The sequence below is a fragment of the Uranotaenia lowii genome, chromosome 1 (genome assembly GCF_029784155.1).
Source record: "Uranotaenia lowii strain MFRU-FL chromosome 1, ASM2978415v1, whole genome shotgun sequence".
Taxonomy (NCBI): Eukaryota; Metazoa; Arthropoda; class Insecta; order Diptera; family Culicidae; genus Uranotaenia; species Uranotaenia lowii.
Genome location: NC_073691.1, coordinates 122,184,622 through 122,205,929, shown reverse-complemented (window position 1 = coordinate 122,205,929; position 21,308 = coordinate 122,184,622). Strand labels below are relative to the sequence as shown.

The window sequence follows — 21,308 nt, the reverse complement described above, 5'->3', positions numbered from 1 at the left end:
TAACAATTACTTGACTGATGTTTTTCAGGACCTGGTAGTCACGTTCTTATATATTACGCTTCATTTTATGCAAAATAACATCAATCATAAAAAAAGCAATACGGATATAAGTCTACCCGAAACGTAGTTGCCTCAGTTCGAGTGGTTCATGAACATAATATTTTTTTTTCATTTATGAAAACATGAGCTAACGTGAAAAATTTTAACATCTATTATTAAAAATTCTAACTCTTCCATTCGAGGTGCCGTTCTGCAACGTGGCCCTTTTTGCGGTGGGAATGAAAATCCCGAAAGCCGTTCTCCGGTTGATGACATGAAAGGACAGTTTTGCGGCAAGTTTGGTTCGGTTTGGGTTTCAGATACATACGTCTCAACTTTTGTCTGTTGAGTAAAATACAGACAGAAAATGTAACTCCAAAAGAGCCCGGGAAAGGGAAACACAAAATTGCAACTCTCTGATGTCTACTGGGGATCACTTTTCGAACAGAACCGTACAAAACTAGTCACCGAGCTGAGCGAAGTACCTATCCAGGAGAAAAAGTTTATGCCCCTGTGTCACGATCGCATAATGGTTAAATGAGAGATTTATTCTATTTGGAGGAAGTGGGTAACATGTTGGTGGCCCACGTACATGTATATCGAAAACATTTTGACTGCGTCTGGTTTTTTCCGAGCAAACTCTTTCACTTTTTCGTAAGCACCATTTTGTCACCAAGTGGCATTTGCTCGTTCTCACTTCTCTTCTAATCGATTTTTTTTGTCTCGTTCTATTTTGGTTTAAAGTTGGTAGCACCTTATTAGAAGGCGGGAAAGGTTGCTTTTTAGTTTCATCTTTGAAAGCGTCTGTCGTGACATTCTGCTGTTAGCATTATGTGCCCTACTTTTGGCCGTAATTAGTACAAGACAAAGGGAAGTAGGGACAAAACGCCTGAGTATAGAAGTGTTACATTATAAATTTATTTGATAAACAAAACCGTTAAAAAGTTGGGTATACATAAACACGTCGACAAAATCTCAAAACAATGAAATACAGAACTTTCTAGGCAAACTTTCCCAAAAGTGAATATCAAGCTAAAAGTCAGGAGAACGACCAGATGCGATTTTTGAGATTTTATTTTATTAAAGGTTAGCTAGTGAAATTCAAATAAGTGAAAGTCGGGTTAGACGGACACCCTAAGGTAGGATCGCAATAGAAAATCAGATATTCCTTTTTTTTCGTGCAAATATCCTGTTTAGGTTGTTTGCTATCGCATTAACCATTGGAATTAGTAAATTTCCTTCAACAAGACTGTTTTTATAGCAATCTAAAACTTGCTTGAAAATTACACTTTTCATGAATAGTATAGTAAAACGGACACCTTTTAGAAAAGGCACATTCTGTGAAATATTTTTGAGGGTTAAGTATTGGCGACCGTGTTTAAACCAACCCGCATAGCAAAATACTGAACGCTGAATCATTAAATTATTGCTTTCTGAAAACATTAGTACTGATTCGGATTGGACTTTGCTTACTGTGCTTTACCTAGAAATGGCAAAATATTATTTATGAAAGATTGGATTAATGATAACCAGCATGAATTGCGTTCTTTGCAAGGCGTTGAAAATATCGAAAAAAAATATTTTTGGAAGATAAGTTGAATAATCCGAAAAAAAATGAGTTTGCAACGCACCTTCAACTGTGAGTGAAGGGGGGAGTAGGGTCTAACGGGTAAAAAAAACACCATTTTCACGAATTTTTTTAGAGCTGTTTGAACAAATGTATTCAAATTTTTTGCATTATACAAAGCATTGTTAAAAGATATTTAGTATTTTTTTCGTAGAAAAATATTGAAAAATGAGCCGGTGACGGAGCACTTTCAAGGATACCTTTTAGAAAACAGGATTTGCGGTGGACACTGTATCTCAGCACAGAATCATCTGAAGTCAAAACATTTTTAATAGATGTTTTTCTGGACCCCAGCGATTTTATTTAACTTAAATTTTTTTTTTTGAATTTTTGTAGCTGTTTGAAGTATAAACTACGATTTTTCACGAAAAAATCCGCTATTTTTATCTGTAAAATCTCCCCAAAGTAAAAAAAAAAGAAAATCGTTGGGGTTTGGTAATTTATATGTAGAAAAAATGTTCCAAATTTGAAAAGAATTGGTGAAGTAGTTTTCAAATGACGATGTCCACTGACTTTAAAAATGTACTTTCGAGAAAAACGCGTTTGAAGTTTCTGCTCTCTCTCTCTCTTGCGGAGGAGATAAAGGCCTATAATTTCCACAGCTTTGCTTTGATTGACTTGAATATTTGACACAACATTCTTGAAATGTTTTACAATAAGAAAATAAAAAATAAAAAAATCGATTTTTTGAAAGTGTTAGACCCTACTCCCCCCTTAAACAATTTTATTATTGCGAATCAGAAATTTGCAGAGAAACTCTGTGATTCCTATTCAAAATTGCTTAGTTGTTCAGTTTTTTTTTGTTTGAAGTGTTAAAAGTTTTCTAATAGCCTTTCGACTTTAACTCGAGCTAACTGACAAAAACACAAATCAAAAGTCCGAATGACCAAACAGTGCATCGGTAGCGAGTCAAGTAAAGATTCCCCGGCCGGCACATAAATAATGGATAAGCAAATAACACACTCGGATCTCGTGTTTGCGTTATTATTTCATCATCACTCACATTTGTGCCATTTACACTTTATCACAATAAACAAACGATGGAGTTATTCATTTTCCCCCACAACATACAGCATAAAAGAAAGCCATCCGGAGAACATCTGGTGTGTGATGGGCAAAATTTTTTCTCCATCACCATTTTTTCCCAGACTGAGGAAAAGAAATACAGAACGAAACATTACCGGCTAAATCCGATTTCCGTTTGCCACCGCTTGTCCTTGGAAAAAACGTCGTCTTCGTCCGCGTCTTCCGTCACAATATCACACTCAGCATCAATCCTACTCTCTTTTGCTCGAAAAATAAGAACCATGAAACTACAATAAAAAACAACATTACTGTGATTGCCAAACCATATATGAGTTTAATTCTGTTATGGTGCTGAATTTATACAATCTTGTTTCAGCGTGTGCCGGCTCATATATACCCACTTTTCTCATATCTCGTTTTTTGTTTCTTCTCTTGTTTCTTCCTCACAGGGTACGTGACAGGCCCGGAAAATCCGGCGGCAAATTCCGTTTCTGATTTGGGATTCTGAATGGGATGACTGTTGTTGGCTGGCTTTGCCGGAAAATGCGAAAGAAAAGGGCACAGATGACGATGGTGGAGCTGATGTTGATGATGATGACGACGATGATGATGATGGTCGATAAACTGGTTCGTATTTTTGTTACATCATTCGGCGACATATAATTCGATTACTTGTTCGGCAAATGGGAAAAACTTTTGCTTCTGACACATAAATAAACAAATATATCAGAAATACTTTATGCTAGGTTAAGCAATATGTGGTTGTGGGTAAGAGTACCAGCACTGGAGCACACTCGATTCGATACACAATCACTGCTTTTTGAACCCACCCTCTGGGAGTGTGAAGGACATTTAGATTTTTAACATACATTGTAACAGAAATGTAACCTCCAGGTGGTTTTTATACAGCTATACAATACATAAGTTGGTTGAGTGGTAATTATTTTTGCTCAATGTTCCAAAAGAAAGGATTAGGTACTTATGTTCCGCCCATGCGAAAAGATGGGTTTTTTAGAAATAAAAATTTAGCGAGAAATAAAAGTATCACCAGAAATGATCACCAAATAAAGAAATTGATTCCCGAAACCACCTTTCCACTTAGATCATTCATATTAAAATAAAAATAGAAATTAAGGATGTCCACGATGAAATTGAGACACACAAAATTGATTCGTAAAATTCGAGTTTTCATCCGATTGCCATCAAATTTTCAGGGATTGAAAAATAACTCTTAAACTTCATTTTACCATTTTACTCGTATTTTATTTACAGTCCTAGGCCTTAACGCCGACCATAAGATTCTTCACAACTTGTGAATCAACCGTTTTTTGTATGTAAACCCATACTTTCTTCAGCTCCTCGGCTGTCTTTACTGCCTAAGGTCATTTAAAAAGGTGCTGCTTCATAATCACCCAGTACTTCTCGAAGGGGCGGAGCTCCGAAGTGGTGGGAGGGTTTAACATTTCAGGCACGAAATTGACCTTTTTGTCCGCATACCACTTCAGCACGTCCTTGGAGTAGTGGTATGAGGTCAAATCCGACCTGAAGAATGTTGGGACGTTGTGGGCCTTCAGGAGAGGAAGCAGCCGTTTCTTCATGTACACCTGTCCGTTCAACGTGTCCTGGGTCACGAAAGGTGCACTCCGCTTCCCGCACTTGCAGATGGCTTGCCAAACCTGGAATTTATTCGACAATTTGGACATCTTCTTAGTACGGAAATGCTCCGGAACGCTGAACTTATCCTTGGCCGTGAAGAACAGGTTGCCGGGGATCTGTTTGAAGTCGACATTCACATATGTTTCGTCGTCCACGATGCAGCTTTCAACTTTCGTCAGCATGTTGAGGTTTTCTGCTTCTCGTCAAGATTATGGGACTTTTGAACCTTGAACGTTCAAAGCCTAGCCTTAGTTTTCGCCTTCTGGACAAAACTTCGGCTTAGGTGCAGCTTCTTAGCCACATCCCGAACGGAGGCGTTCGGGTTTCGGTTGAAGGCGTCAACTTCGCGGTTGTGATTTTTGGTGTTGTACGGAATACTTTTTCCTTCATTTCTGGGCTTCCGATCGGTGGTCAATCGTTCCTCGAATCACTTAATCACTCGCGACACCGTGGAACTCGCGATTTCTAACGTTTTAGCGTTCTCGTGATGAATGCGCAAGATTTTATCACGCACGAGCTGTTCTTTCGACTCCATTTCCGCGAGTTTTGATCACAGGGCTTTAATATCCCTTCTATACGGCAGTCGAATAACACACATGTCAGTTGTGATATTACAATTCGTTGTAGGACTCGCCCAAGTCGTTTGTAAACTGCATGTCTGCAAACACAAAATCTCTTCGCTTCATTGACGTACGGCGATTTCTGGTATCTTGCATTACGGGTACATCGGAATAATGTTCGTGTAGACCAGTGAACCTGGGAAAGTAAACTTTCTCCTCGCATTTTTGGCAGTCCAGGAATCAACATGGTATAGGTACATTTCAGTTAAAGGAATTGAAATTTGAAAATATTTATCTAGAAGTTAACTCACCAGCATTCAGTAACAGTTCGTTCAGTGTTGTTCGACTTCCTACAACCGATGGTCTTTACTGAAGTACACGACTTAAAAGTAAATCCCTCTGCCGAGCATCTTATTCGAAACTGATTCGGCTTATTGGGATATCGAAGCAAGGGAAATTCATTCTGATGCAGTCTTGATACATCACACATTCGATCAGCGATATTGCAGATTAGATCCCGACGGAAATAACCAATGGTTCGTCCGAAACCGTTTCCACCGGAAGAGATTATATGACCATTCGAAGAAATCCTTGTGGAGCAGTCCTCTTTTTGGTACTGTTAAGAACACAATTCTTGCGGATGCGAATGTTTTGGTTCACCAACAGCTCCGGGCCCGGAAGAAACAAAAATAAATCGAACAGGATTGGAATTGTTGTTCACTTGAACATCTACGGCTCCGATTTTTTGGTGTTACAACAAACGAAACGCACAAATTTTAAAGGAAATCCACTCTTTGCACAGACACTTGACACCTTATGTTTGTTTATGTTCTTCTTTTTCGTTTCATTCGAATGTGCGCATCCAGCGCCAGACGCACGGACACTGATACAAATTCGAACTCAGAATTAATTTTACTGAATTTCGAACAAAATTTTAAGAATTATTCTTGAAACCTAAAATGTATCTGTACTTCACTTTGATGGGGACCCGTTTGGCTCGAGTGAATTTTTAGGTTTGTATTAGTATGCGTGTAGTTCACTACACTAATTTTGTTAGAGCAAGTTCACTGGTTGAGATGGAGATAGAAATTTCGAAGGTTTACAACACATCACAACACATTTGGCGTACACCGGTGTTGGGAAAATCTGATATTCGAACAGTTTCGCGCTGCAAAATTTGTATCGTATAACACTTTTTGGCTGAGGGTGATAGAAAAACACGATGTTTTGCAACACCGAACCGAGTGATAGAGTCGGCGTTGCAATACAGTATTCGTGCATAAAACGCTTCGGTGCTGCCATCTTTCTTATGCTCAAAACCTTAGTTGAGGGGAAAATAAAGAAAATTGACCTATTTCAGGATTTCAACATAAAGTGATATTTTCATTTTTAAACAAATTCTCTTATCACTTAAATTGATACGAATTACAAAAAAGTTAATCAACTCTTTAAAACATACAGCCAATTTTTGTCATGCCCTTGCCAATTGAGTGGGCTATCATACATTTCGAGGCGCAGCGATGCCAGATAGCTGGGTAAATAAATTTGGTTTGTTTGAGCGGTTTTCGGGAGTAGGAAATCGTATCGTTTTTTTATTTGAAAAAGATATTCCGTCGGAATGTCCGGTATCAAAGTTTGAACGCCGCCTTTAATGGCTCCATCATCTTTAGAAAACGGAACCCTCGCTGTTAATTCGTCGATTTTCAATCAGATCAAACGCTTATTATTTTATTATCAAACCCCATATTTCAAATTTTAGGTTGTGCTGCCGGAATGCACCAAATTTGGCTTCCGGTCCCGTTCCGGGTTGGATCACTGATCCCTTTGTTGAAACACGGTCAGGAATGGTTCTGATATCGGAACGTTCCACATGTGGGACCTGGTTGGATTTTCAAAGAAGGAACAAGAGAAGAAACCAATATAAGTTTGAATTAAAAGTTACCAAACAAAAACACTTAATTTAAATTATGTGTAAAACCTTTAAATTCGAAGAGAGAGTTTATCAAAGACCAAAATCACTTTCATGTGTGTTCTACTTGCCCAAACAATTTCGAGAATTTTACTCATAGCATTGGAAGAACGTTGCAATGCCACTACCATATAATAACCTAGGTCAGGCAAATATAAATTTTGATGCAGCATTCTCGCAGTAGTTTTTACGTTTCTACAGAAAATTAGCACTTTTTGAAAAGATTTGTAAGCGTTTATAATAAAAATTCGTGCCGGAACCAAACAAAATCAACAAAGCTGTTGTTTCATAGAAGGAAATGCTTAGTTTGGTGAAACTTGTAAACTTATCCAATGCAAAACTCTCTAAACAACTTAGAAAAAGTTTTGAGAATGGTCATTCTAATGAAACAAAATTTGATGCCTGCTCACTGGTCGATGATTTTATCAGATCAATTTGATATTCGAACGTTTTTTTTTTGTTTTTTGTCTTATGAACTGATTAATTTTTAAAATATGGGATTGCATTACAACTTAAACAGTTTTTGTACATTAACATTAATAATAAATTTTTCATATTAGCACTACTATTTCAATAAAGTGAATTTGATTTCAATTTTTAAACGATCAATTCGAAATAGGAAAAACAGTAAAAATACTGAACAGCAAATGCACTTGGCATCGCTGGTTGCCCCCAATTTTATACCTTCGTTTTCTATCACACCGGTGGACGGCCAAGATTTTTGGTCTATTTTTCACGATACAAAAATTCCCATCTGTGCCAAAGCTGTCAAAATTCCTACCACTTTTTTTCAACACCATTGGACTTGCTCTTAGTATGTGCAATTTAGGTACAACATGATGTAAAATTAGGTCTATTCTGGATTAGTTATAAAAACTATTAGGTGTTGAAGCGTTTCTGTCTCGTTTAATTTTAGAAAATTTTTTGTGTGTACTGAAATAATCTAAAAAATGTAAAAAAAACCATCGAGGACGTTTATGGACTCGTTTAGAGGGTTTGGGAATAGTTTTCATCGACGCACAGTGGTTCGGAAGGCTAAAACGTGGAACTTTTTTCTGGCGCCTTTGTCTTCAATTTTCGCTCTACTGTGTCTTCAAACCATTACGTTTTCAAATATGCTTCATAACTAAAAAGCATCAAAAGTGACTCAAAGTCTGCTATGTTAAAAATAAAAAATTCAGCATTTTTGTTTCATGAGATAGAGCTTTATTTTGTTCTTTGAAGTTGTAGAATACATAAACAATATGAAACTTCGCTGGAATCATTCAAACTCTATCTCTGTTCAAAGCAGAGTTATAGAGGATGTATTCTGAAAGTTATTTAAAATTTTCTCCAAAGTTGTTTTTGAACATGACTATTTTTAGATGTGGATTCACATGAATAAGATGTTCTAAACATGTGCTGGGGCATTCAAATCACACGTTTTGCAAACATTCAAAATTCTTTGACGTTTCCTAGCAAACTTATTGCAATTTAAAGTCATATGCAACACGAAACTATACAAAAACTTGAAGGCCACTGATCTTGAAAATGTTTTTGCATGGGTAAATTTTCTAAATTTGCTAAAAGTGACAAAATTTCTACCACTTTTCCCAACACCAGTGAACTTGCTCTTATGGATGGAGATTTTGCTGTTGCCAGCTTAGATGAGAAATAACCACCTATAAATATCAACAACGATTCTCAGCCTGCTGATGATCACTGACTGTGGCACGGTGCATGGTTGGAGTATTGGAAAGTGATGATGATTGAAACGGAATCTTTAACGCTGTCAATTTTTACTAGCTTTACTAGTTTCAAGATTTCAGTTTCAGTACAAAAGGTTTGTAAAATGAAATGTCTAAGGCCTAGATTAATGTATAGGGTGTCCTCTGTGTATCGTGAGCTCCACTTTTCATAATTTTTGTAAAAATAAGAATAAATTTTACCGAAAAAGCGCAAAATTATCGTGCATAAATAATGTACTTTCCTAACATTTCACTGAGTCAGTTGGCGAAAATGGAAGAGGTAAGCATTGGAGCGGTCTAAAGTTTGATTCGGAAGTATGGAGAGGAAAGCAGGTTCATGGACAAGATAAAATATGAGCGGAAACCGGGTCCGGTGAACAAAACTTTGGACTGGCAATTCATGGTTGCTTACCCCAATAAGAAAAATGCCACGTTCGCACGGCCTTGATAAGATTTATGTTCGTTTCTATCGCATTTGATAAAATTGATAGAAAAATCTTCAAAACTCTTCATCTTATATATAAAAACAACAGGCCCGGTAAACTTCGTCTTACCATGTTCAACTTGGCGTCCATTTTCCATTTTTCCTAGTTTTTTTTTACATTTCCCTCCTTTCACTTTACTCGAATCGTCCCGCTAAAGTTTTACTAAGAATTTTTACTCAATTCTACGGGTCTTTTAAAATCCACTTTTTGTTACTTGTTCCATAAATAACTGTATGTTGATAATATGTATATTCATTTGTTGTATTCCATTTAGTAGATTTATTCCGTTTTGTTCGAGTTCACATTAAGGTTTAAACCGAAATAAAAAGTTTCTCATTTATTGGAATATATTCCGTATGAATCTTTTTAAAACCGAATTTTGAATATCGGGATAATTTTTGGAGTATTTGCCGAATATTTTGCCTAACGCAGCGCTTTCATCTCCCAATTAACTTTGGATTTCGAGCTGAAGAAATAAAAAACATAACAAAAGATTTTTTACAGACCATTTTCAAACAGCTTTTCATTCACCATACTCATCCTTCGAAGCAGTTTTAATTAGTATCCATATTTTCACCAAAATCATGTTCAAAAAAGTTTCGCCTGATACTAAATTTATAGACTTTACACATTTCAATTTTAAGTGTTCCCAAACAGTACTTTTGAGGTTATGTATTGGCTTTTCGGTCTTATCAGGTCAATTATAACACTTTTTATATGTGCTTCATCCAACGTTTCGAATTATATTAATTCTTTATCAAGGAACTAAAATTAAATACAGGAGCATAAAACATATTTTCTCATAATAAATATTAACATTAATTACTCACTCGGACATTCGTGTTATTGTCCAAAGCAGATGCACTCCTACAGCGTTCATCAATCGTCGGGATTCTGGCTATAAATTTTGAATTTGAACTCTCATTTCATGTCGGAAGTGAGGAGGAAAGCTTGCGTGTGACTTACGTGTCCAATATTCTGGTATCGGCCAGGGCGTCGGCGCCTACTCCGTCGTTTTGGAACGCGTCCGTGGCAAAACTTCTATCACTCGACTCACTGTTTGTTATTATTGTTTGAGTTTTCTTTACCGCCAGAACCCGGCGTCCATGAGTGCTTGCGAGTGTTTGCGAGAGAGTGAAACACTCCGCCGTACGAGATTGCTCTCCCGTCTGTGTCGCTCTGGATGTTGACGGTATTCGGGGTACTTTGTATGTAGCACATTTCGAGTTCCTCTAGGTGCCTACGGTGTTTGTTGGAACTGTCTAGGACGGTGGCTTTATCGAAGTCAAACATGTGCTCCTGTTCGAAACAATGTTTCGAAGTCAAACATGTGCTCCTGTTCGAAACAATGTTTCGAACAGGAGCACATGTTTGACTTCGATAAAGCCACCGTCCTAGACAGTTCCAACAAACACCGTAGGCACCTAGAGGTACTCGAAATGTGCTACATACAAAGTACCCCGAATACCGTCAACATCCAGAGCGACACAGACGGGAGAGCAATCTCGTACGGCGGAGTGTTTCACTCTCTCGCAAACACTCGCAAGCACTCATGGACGCCGGGTTCTGGCGGTAAAGAAAACTCAAACAATAATAACAAACAGTGAGTCGAGTGATAGAAGTTTTGCCACGGACGCGTTCCAAAACGACGGAGTAGGCGCCGACGCCCTGGCCGATACCAGAATATTGGACACGTAAGTCACACGCAAGCTTTCCTCCTCACTTCCGACATGAAATGAGAGTTCAAATTCAAAATTTATAGCCAGAATCCCGACGATTGATGAACGCTGTAGGAGTGCATCTGCTTTGGACAATAACACGAATGTCCGAGTGAGTAATTAATGTTAATATTTATTATGAGAAAATATGTTTTATGCTCCTGTATTTAATTTTAGTTCCTTGATAAAGAATTAATATAATTCGAAACGTTGGATAAAGCACATATAAAAAGTGTTATAATTGACCTGATAAGACCGAAAAGCCAATACATAACCTCAAAATTATTCCCGGTCGAACAACAAATTGATCAAACAGTACTTGTCATGATATTAAATCTGTCTATTGTGTATACAGCAAACTCCTTTTTTTATTTATTCAAGCAAAAAATGCAAATAAATTCCTTTGAACTTTAACCCAATGAATCAAAGAAACGATTGGTTTTGAAAAGAGGAAAAAATATGTTTAGATATGTTCACCTATTATTTTAAAGGCTCTAATTGAAGCATTGCGATTTTCTGATTTCAAAATTTCCTGAACATTGTTGGTGGTGATCGGCGATTTCATTTAGGATTATGTAATATTTTTAAAACTTTATAACATTTAATTGAAAAGCAGATTTTTTAAAACTTATCAGATCGAAAAGAAGTAAACTGTTCAGGCTTTGGGGGGCTCATGGGTTCATTTTGTTTCCTGGAAATTATCATATGAACAAAACCTTAATAAAACCTTAATTAGGTGTCTTTTAAACTGTAAATCTTAATTTTCAAAAATGAAAAACCGAGGCAAATACTAACAAATATCACCACAGTTCAACTTTCATATTCTCTGAATAAAATAATATTTTCAAAAAAAATATTAATTATGTTGACAAAAAAAAATATCGAAGTATACATTTGTCCCATTTATTGGGGCTAGTGAAAACACATAGGTCTTTTTCAGATGCGTCAGTGAAAAGACTTTTAAATTAATTTAACACTTGTTCTTGTTTGTCTGTTCTATCAACTTTCATCGATACATCCTAAGTTTTTCTCCGGAATAAATTAATGCTTGGTACTTCAATTTCACTGAATGCTGTTTAACCAAAAGATCTTGATTTACAAAGTCCTTTAAAATAATTTTGAATATCCGCTTATGATTCAACACTCGGGATATCCTTTCTGGCCATTTGGGAGAAAACATTCTTAAATGGTAGATGTTTCATTGCTAATTGGCGCGTTTTCAATTATTTCACCGAAGAAATAACAGGAATTAATATTGTTTTAAACACTTTCAGGTCATATTAAAAGTTCATCATAAAAATCTGCTGCCCCTGGAATACCAATCACAAAAAAACTTTTCAACCAAAAAGTGAATCAAAAGTCTCTTCTATGTAGCCAAAATATGTAAAACAAAAACACACATGTTAAGAACGTTCTTGAATTGTGTGTAAACAAACAGTAAACGTGTAAACAGGTTTTTGGTGAATGATTTAAAAAAAAGAGCTGAGTTTATTAAATCATATTGTTGTTTTGGGCTTAACAATTTTTGGATGAAGGAATAATGTATACATTTTTTGTAAAAGTTGAAAGTTTGCACTTGCTTCAGTCTACTTTCTTAATTGAAAATTCTTCCGGAAAATGCATATCCTCTCTTTTTGTTATGAAAAAGTATATTATTCTATTGATAACTTCAACTTACGTTTGCAGAAAATCAAAATATTCATTCGGCCTTTAAAAACTTCAATCCTATCTAATCTATTTCAAAGGACAGACTTTTGTTCAGTTATACGTTCAGTTGGATTATACGAAATTGGATGTTAAGGTTTCCAATTTTTTTTTCAAACGTCCGCAAAGTGTCATAACATTATTTCATATGCATCATTACCAAATTCATATTTTTTGGACAACAATTTACTGCTTAAATTAACACGAATAAAAAATGGTTTTTATATTTAAAATCGTTTCAATGGTTTTGATTCGATCGATAAAATATCAATCCGTGTCACATCTAGGCGTCATTTATTACCATGTGCTGTGATACAAATAAGCAAGGAAAAAACACATCTAGGTTGCATATCGCCCCCACGTGCATAAGAAATATAGGTATGTACTTGGTTGAGGAATAGGCGTCTAATTTTTAAAATTTTCCAGCGATCAATGAACAGTATGCTTTGGTTACTTTTATCTTGCAACGACGTTTGCTAGCGACGCCTCGCCCATGGAGAAGAAAAACAAACCCCTCAAAGAAAAGAAAATTTCTAAAAATGAATGCCTGACTTTTCAATTTCAGATTTTGGCAAAACAAATATTATATATTTTATTCGATCAGCAAAATGTCAACCTGAGTCACATCTAGGCGTCATTCATAATCATGTGCTGTAGAAATGAGCTAGGAATCAAGAACAAAAAAAAATCACATCAAGGCTTCATATCGCCACAACTTGTATTGAAAATATGCTTCGTTGAGAAATACGCGCCAAAATATTCTCACTGATCAGTATGCTATGCCATGGTTATTATCTTCTAACGACGTCTGCTCGCGACGCCTCGACCTTGGAGACGAAAAACAAACCGCCCAAAGGAAAAAAAATCTCGAAAAAATGGAAGCCATGACTTTTATTTCATTGAAAAAACTATAAATTTAATTATTACGGACAATTGATGCGACTTTGTGTTGTTTTTATTCGATATAAACCGATTCGCATGGCTACAGAATATTCTAAAAATAATTTCATTCGAATCGTTTGGGTCGTTTCGGAGGAGAAGTACTACAAACACCGTTACAAGAGAATTTTATATAATAGATGGAGGCGTTTTCTTTGTAACACCATCACGTATGAATGGTCTGTCGTAATGAAGTGAAATTTGGTATCCGAGGGTTTTTCGGGCCAGAGATGGTTTGTATAATAGTTTCAAGAATCTCACTTTTTTGGAAGGGGGTCCCCATACAAAATTATCTCTTTTCCACATCTTTTCTTTGTAACACCATCACGTATGTATGGTCGGTCGTAATGAAGTGAAATTTGGTATCCGAGGGTTTTTCGGGCCAGAGATGGTTTGTATAATAGTTTCAAGAATCTCACTTTTTATGGAAGGGGAGCTCCTAAACAAAAGCAACTAGAAACGGGACAAAACTCGAACAACTTGAAGACGATTTTCATGAAAACTGATTCACGAGCACGAAGAAGTTAAAGAACTCTAAACATTTTTCAACGATATATCAAGCAACGGGTAAAACGTAGTTTACCGGGTCAGCTAGTTTGGTATAAGAACACTTTGCAGATAGGGAAAATGTATTTTTAGTCAGGAATATGTTAAAGAAAAAAAAACAATAAATATGACTTGAAAATGGGTTGCCTTTGAGTGCTTGATTGCTATTTCATGAAAAATTCCATTTCCATGTGAAGGAGCAGGACAAAACTATGACCATAAGCATATTTACCATAAGCGTATTTTTAATTATAAATTTAATGTTTCCCACTGATGCAATTTGCGGGTACTCGATTAATTATATAAGTGCATTTTTAGCTTATGAAATAAAAGAAGCATATGATGCTTACAAAAGTTAACGCTTTGCTTACACAGAGCGACGACGATGGCAGTAGGATTTGCTATCTCAGCACACATCCGAGATATTCAGGGTGGCCCACGTTTCAAAATGCCCCACGATACCCCACTATCCCCTAAGTAATTTGTTCCCGCATCTTTGGTCGCTCCCCAGCCCCTACCAAATTGTGGATCAGACACCAATGGCAAAACAGCGATCGTCGTGACAGTTGAGAAGACAGACTAACTCGTTGAATTTCAGCAAGAAAGTGCATCGTCATTCACCTGTTAACTCAGTTAGGAATTTCCAAGTTAAAATTATACAATCACATAGTTCTGTTTCATAATTTGGATAGTGAGTATAAGAAATTTGAATAACTGTTCTCTAAGTTAAAAAATGATACTTTCTAGAATTCCATCGAGTATCTAAACGGATATATTTAACTAACCGTATCGTGGATTTCATAAATTCGGAAATCACACAATGTAAGTGCTCATCTAATATGAAAACTCCTGTAATCCTCAAATTACTATTATCTAAACTTAAAATTATATCGTCATCTAGAGTTCCATCGAATTACTTAACGGTTATAATTACCTTATTGTTGAGGTTAAATTTGGAGGTTATACAATGTAAGTGCACAACTAAAATCGAAATGTAAACCTCGAATAATAAATAAATTTATTAGCTTTTAGCTATGCCAACCAAAAACGTTGCTGCTAAACGAACGTCCGAAACAGCCTCAACATCTCTAAAAGATTGTTCAAACAACATGATGTCAGCGTCCGAAGCCGTTCATAGTTGCCAAGCTGATGGATGCAAGCTCCCGGACTCTAGCCGGATGGTGGCGTGCGACGTATGTGACTCTTGGTGGCATTACGAGTGCGCGGGTGTTGACGATAGCATTGCGGATAAGGATTTCGTTTGTATCCGATGCTCCGCACCAACCGAGAAGCAGACCACTATTATCGCCCCGGCAAAATCACTTACCGGCTCGATGTCTTCGGCAAGCTCCACTGGAAGACGGGCTAAGCTTAAACTGCAGAAGCTGGAGGAGATGAAGGTACTCCAGGAGAAGCAACTAGAGCTTGACCAACGTAAACTTAATCTGGAGAAAGATTTCCACAATGAGAAGTTCCGGGTTCTCGAGGAGGAAGTAGCGGACGAGGAAGAACGGCAAAGCCGAAAATCCAATCGAAGCAACTCGAGTCAAATAATCCAGTGGAAAGTGGATAAACTCCTAGGCAGCGTAGCGAATTCAACTGTTATCCCGCTTGCCAAAGAGGCAGTTCCTACCGTGATGACGACAAACGATGCGATATGCGTGGGTGGTATCCAGGCTCCTGTTGAGCTTCAAGCGGCTCTTGTTTCTACAATACCGAAGCAAACTAGCGTCCTTGCTACAGAACCTGCCCTTATTTATTCACAAAAACCGACAGGTATGTTTATTCCCTATTCCGCGACTGCCGTGCAACAGCCTTTATTACTGCGTACGAGTACCGGTGCGGCGACTGTGGGTGGAGTGAACACCCATGTACACCATTCAATAAGAAGCGCTCTTATGTCCACAAGTGCCGCGGGAACTCCTGCATCAGCACCGATTTATTCGAGTCCATCAGGACCTGTGGTGGCACCTGCGCCTCCTCCGGTGGCCCAAGTTCCTAGCAACCAATGTTTACCAATATCGACGGGGCACTCAATGTATCCGCCCCAAGCTGGTTTAATGAACACCGAGAACGTCGATCTTCCGAGAACTTCATATTACGTGCCCGGTTCTCTCTCGTTGTCAAATCCTGCTGCCGTGCCGAACCCGACGCCAACGCATATGATGAGTCACGTCAACCCAGCGACTGATGATAATTACTTAGCGCCGAGCCCTAGCCATATTGCAGCTCGACAAGTAATGGGCAAAGATCTTCCACTGTTTTCGGGTGACCCCGAAGACTGGACACTCTTTAGCAGCGTGTACTACAATACGTCTCAAGCTTGCGGATATTCCAATGTGGAAAACTTGTCTCGATTACAGCGTTGTCTAAGAGGACCAGCATTGGATGCCGTGAGTAGCTACTTACTATCCCCATCTACTGTTCCCATGGCAATGGAAAACTTGACAACCCTGTACGGCCGTCCCGAGATCCTGGTTTACACACTTCTGAAGAAGCTGAAGGAGACACCACCACCAAAACCCGATAGACTCGATTCCTTGATTTCCTTCGGTATGTTGGTGCAAAGTCTGGTTAATCACATCGAGGCTGGTCAACAAACAGCACACTTGAATAATCCGACATTACTCTTCGAGCTTGTAGAAAAGCTGCCGGTCAATATTCAAATGGACTGGGGAATATATAAACAACAGTTCTTGGAGCCAAATTTACGAGTCTTTGCGACGTTCATGTCGATCTTGATCAAAGCAGCTACACAAGTGACGTTGCCAAAGAGCGCGAAACCAGATCCAAAAGGGACTAAATCGGAAAGGGGAAAAGAACGTGGCTTCTTACATGCACACGCTGAACAAAATTTTACCTCTGCATCAGAAAAGGAGAGCAGAGAGCCGACAACAAGCGATCCTAAAAAGTGCAAAATTTGTTCCAGATCTGGGCACAAGATTCCCGAATGTACTGAATTCCATAAGAAAACTACTGAAGAGCGTTGGGATCTCGTACATAGTTTGTTCCTATGTCGTACTTGCCTTTACCCGCACGGCAGGCGCCCGTGTAAGCAGAAGAAGGCTTGTGGAGAACAAGGATGTGACTACAAACACCACCCTCTGCTTCACACATTCAAACCATCGTCGCCTGAGGCTGGAACCGTAAATAACCATCGTCATGCGGGAAAATCTTGTTTGTATCGTATACTTCCTGTGACGCTGCATAGTAAAAAAGGTTCGGTAAACGTCCATGCTTTTCTGGACGACGGTTCGTCCTTAACACTCTTGGAAGAAAGCGTCGCGAACCAACTTGGGCTTGAAGGAGAAACGGGAATGCTATGTTTAACATGGACGTCAAATGTGACACGTGACGAAGCTAATTCTAAATGGGTGAACGTAGATATTGCTGGAGATAAAAAATCACAACAGTACACGCTTTCAAATATACGAACGGTTCAAAAGCTCGCCCTTCCTTCCCAAACGTTACAGTACAAGCAATTGGCTGCAAGATACCCTCACCTGTCAGGACTTCCGGTTACCGACTACGAAAACGCGATCCCAAAGATCCTGATCGGAAATGACAACGCCCATTTGGCGGTCCCACTTCGTAGGCGAGAAAGTGCGAAGGATTCCCCGATCGCTACAAAGACACGCCTTGGCTGGACAATTCATGGTCCTGTCTCAGAGCATAACCCAACGAGCCCAACGTACAGTATGCACATTTGCGAGTGCTCGATAAAATTGGACGGATTACATGATTTAGTCAAGCGGTCGTTCGCGGTAGAAAGTCTGGGAATCTCCCGACACAGTGATCCCGAATCTAATGACGATATAAGAGCTCGGCAGATCCTGGAGGCAACAACGAAACGAGTAGCGCAAAGGTTCGAAACCGGTTTGTTGTGGCGCTACGATGTTCTCGAGTTTCCTGATAGTTTTCCCATGGCCTACAAACGCATGCTGTGCCTCGAGCGACGTATGCAAACTGACGCGATAATTGGGGCCAGTGTAAAACGACAGATTTCCGAATACATTGAAAAAGGTTATTTGCGAGAAGCGACTGTGCTGGACATAGACAACACCGATGTTCGACGTACCTGGTATCTACCGCTGGGAGTCGTCCTTAACCCCAAAAAACCCGGGAAAGTTCGTATTTTCTGTGACGCAGCTGCCAAAGTGGATGGTATTAGCCTGAATTCGATGCTCCTGAAGGGTCCGGACTTGCTAGTTTCACTTCCAAAAGTTTTGTTTGGATTTCGGGAACGAAGAATCGCGGTGTGCGCGGACATCAGAGAAATGTTCCACCGTGTTCTTATACGAGACGAAGACATAAATGCGCAGCGAATTCTCTGGCGTGAAGATCCCTCTCTGCCACCCCGAATTTTCCTCATGAAAGTCGCCACCTTTGGATCTACCAGTTCGCCATGCTCCGTTCAACACGTGAAAAATCTTAATGCGCGAGAGTTTGCAGACAGGTTTCCGGAAGCTGTGGAGTGCATCCTGAACTACCATTACATGGACGATTTTTTGAAGAGTTTCGACGACGAAATGGAAGCGGCGAAAAGGTCATTGGAGGTAAAGTATATCCACTCTCAAGCGGGGTTTGAAATACACTCGTGGTCCTCGAACTCGAAAAAAGTTTTGGACGCCGTAGGAGAAACTGATCCAACTTCTATTAAAAAAATTGCTTTGTGCGACCAAACCGTTACCGCAAGCGCGACGGAGCGCATATTGGGGATGCTGTGGTTGCGTGAGGAAGACGCATTCACCTATTCGTCGAACTTAGGGCATGTTCCTGAATGGCCGACTAAGCGAGAAGTCCTACGAGTCGTTATGAGCCTTTATGATCCCCTTGGATTACTTTCGCACTTCATTGTCCATGGAAAAATTCTGATTCAGGATATTTGGCGAACTCAGTCTACCTGGGACGAGCCCATTTCCGAAACTCTGAAGGCTCGCTGGTCACAGTGGATTGATTTGTTTCAGTTTTTGGGAGATATTCGAATCCCTAGACCGTATTTTCCTGGACATTCATCACATGAACTGAGCCCCCTTCAACTTCATGTTTTTGTTGACGCAAGTGAGTCTGCGTACGCTTGTGTGTCGTATCTACGAACGGAAATAAATGGGGAAATAAAATGCGCGCTTGTATCGGCGAAATCAAAAGTGGCCCCCCTGAAAACGTTGTCCATTCCACGGCTTGAATTACAAGCCGCGATCATCGGAAGTCGTCTGTCGAAGAACGCAGTGGAAGCACATTCGTTGGCGATAACTCGAAGGTATTTTTGGACCGACTCTCGCACCGTTTTAGCCTGGATCAATTCTGACCTTCGAAAATACAACCAGTTCGTATCCTGTCGCATCGGCGAGATCTTGGAAACCACTAGTCCGTGTGAATGGCGGTGGATTCCAACCAAATTAAATGTCGCTGACGAAGCAACCAAATGGGGAACTGGGCCAGAATTTTCAAGCACTGCTCGTTGGTTCAACGGCCCTGATTTCCTGTACGGACCAGAGAAGAGTTGGCCACTGCTACCGACGGAATTGATAGAAGTACCTGAAGAACGTCGATCACTTAAACGAGAAGTCGTTAACATTCATCACGTTCCCGAGGTCATCGGTTTGACGATCGATTGGGGCAATTTTTCGCAATGGAACCGTCTACTAAATGCTATTGGGTATGTTTTCCGTTACGTGCACAATTTTTGTCAAACATCAAAGCGCCTTCCAGGTAGAAGTGGACATTTAGAACAAGCTGAGTTGATCGCTGCAGAGAAGCTGATTTTTCGAACCATTCAGAACGAGGTATATTCTGCGGAAATAGCAATACTAAGAGAGGGAGGCGGTCGACGCATAAAACGCAATAGCCCATTGGCTCAATTGTCTCCTTTTATTGACATAGATGGAGTTGTACGCATAGAATCCAGGATCAGCGAAGCCGCATTCATATCATATGATACCCGTAATCCCATAATACTTCCCAAAAAACATCACGCCACCGAGCTGATCGTTTTGTGGTATCATAGAAAGTACTTACACTGCAACACAGAAACGATCATCAACGAATTGAGACAGAGGTTTCACGTGTCGTCATTGAGGACGATGGTTCGTCGCATCCGTAAACAGTGCACACATTGCCAGGTCTACAAAGCATCGCCAGCGGTTCCCCGTATGAGCCCTCTACCAGCAGCTCGCCTTAGAGCTTTTCATCGACCGTTTTCTTTCGTGGGCCTCGACTATTTTGGCCCTATGAACATTAGAGTAGGACGCAGCACGAATAAAAGATGGGTTGCCCTGTTTACTTGTTTGACAATCCGGGCCGTCCACCTTGAAGTCGTTCATTCCCTTACCACAACTTCCTGCAAGATGGCTGTACGACGGTTCGTAGGTCGGCGAGGGCCCCCCGTTGAAATTTATTCGGACAACGGGACGAATTTTTTGGGTGCAAGTAATGAGCTTATCGAAGAATGCAGGGGTATCAATAAAGAACTTGCTGAGACATTCACCAACACCGTGACAAAATGGTGCTTTAATCCTCCGTCAGCACCGCATATGGGAGGCGCATGGGAGCGCCTTGTACGATCGGTAAAAACGGCCTTTTTTGCCATGACAACAACGAAAACGCCGAATGAAGAAACTTTTTCTACCATACTCGTTGAAGCGGAAGCCCTTGTCAACTCTCGGCCTCTAACTTTCGTTTCCATTGAAGATGACTCCCAGGAAGCTTTGACTCCAAATCACTTCCTTCTGCTTAGTTCCAGTGGGGCAGTTCAACCTTCTATGACAATGGTAGATCCTAGGCTGGCCAACAGAGACGATTGGAATCACACTCGGCATCTCGTAGACTTATTCTGGCATCGGTGGATAAAGGAATATCTGCCCACCATCGCTAGGCGAACCAAATGGTTCGAAGAAGTGAAGCCAATCGAACCTGGAGATTTGGTAGTTATTATCGACGAAAATCGGCGGAATGGTTGGATTAGAGGGCGCATTTTGGACGTGGCAAAGGGTTCAGATGGGAGAGTTCGTCGAGCTACTGTACAAACATCGAGTGGGATCTTGAAAAGACCGGTAGCGAAGATAGCGGTTTTGGATATCGGTAAGCCATCGATGGATCATTAGTCTTACGGGTGGGGGGATGTTCCCGCATCTTTGGTCGCTCCCCAGCCCCTACCAAATTGTGGATCAGACACCAATGGCAAAACAGCGATCGTCGTGACAGTTGAGAAGACAGACTAACTCGTTGAATATCAGCAAGAAAGTGCATCGTCATTCACCTGTTAACTCAGTTAGGAATTTCCAAGTTAAAATTATACAATCACATAGTTCTG

The 21,308-nt window shown here is 39.7% G+C and overlaps 2 protein-coding genes across 2 annotated transcripts in view; both read left to right on the top strand.

Moving 5' to 3' along the window:
• Positions 1-3,300: 3,300 nt before the first annotated feature.
• LOC129739534 (titin) overlaps positions 3,301-21,308 on the top strand; it is a 513,907-nt gene continuing 495,899 nt past the window's right edge. Inside the window, exon 1 of the mRNA XM_055731016.1 lies at positions 3,301-3,319. The gene's annotated coding sequence lies outside the window, so the exon portion shown is untranslated. The remainder of the gene's footprint in view (positions 3,320-21,308) is intronic.
• Positions 15,031-21,099, top strand: LOC129737877 (uncharacterized). Its single transcript, XM_055729041.1, has one exon. It carries the CDS (start codon positions 15,031-15,033, stop codon positions 21,097-21,099), a length of 6,069 nt encoding a protein of 2,022 aa, XP_055585016.1.

What these genes read in the sequence shown, in the direction of transcription:
- LOC129737877 (XM_055729041.1), top strand. Translation starts at nt 15,031, where the DNA reads ATGCCAACCAAAAACGTTGCTGCTAAACGAACGTCCGAAACAGCCTCA.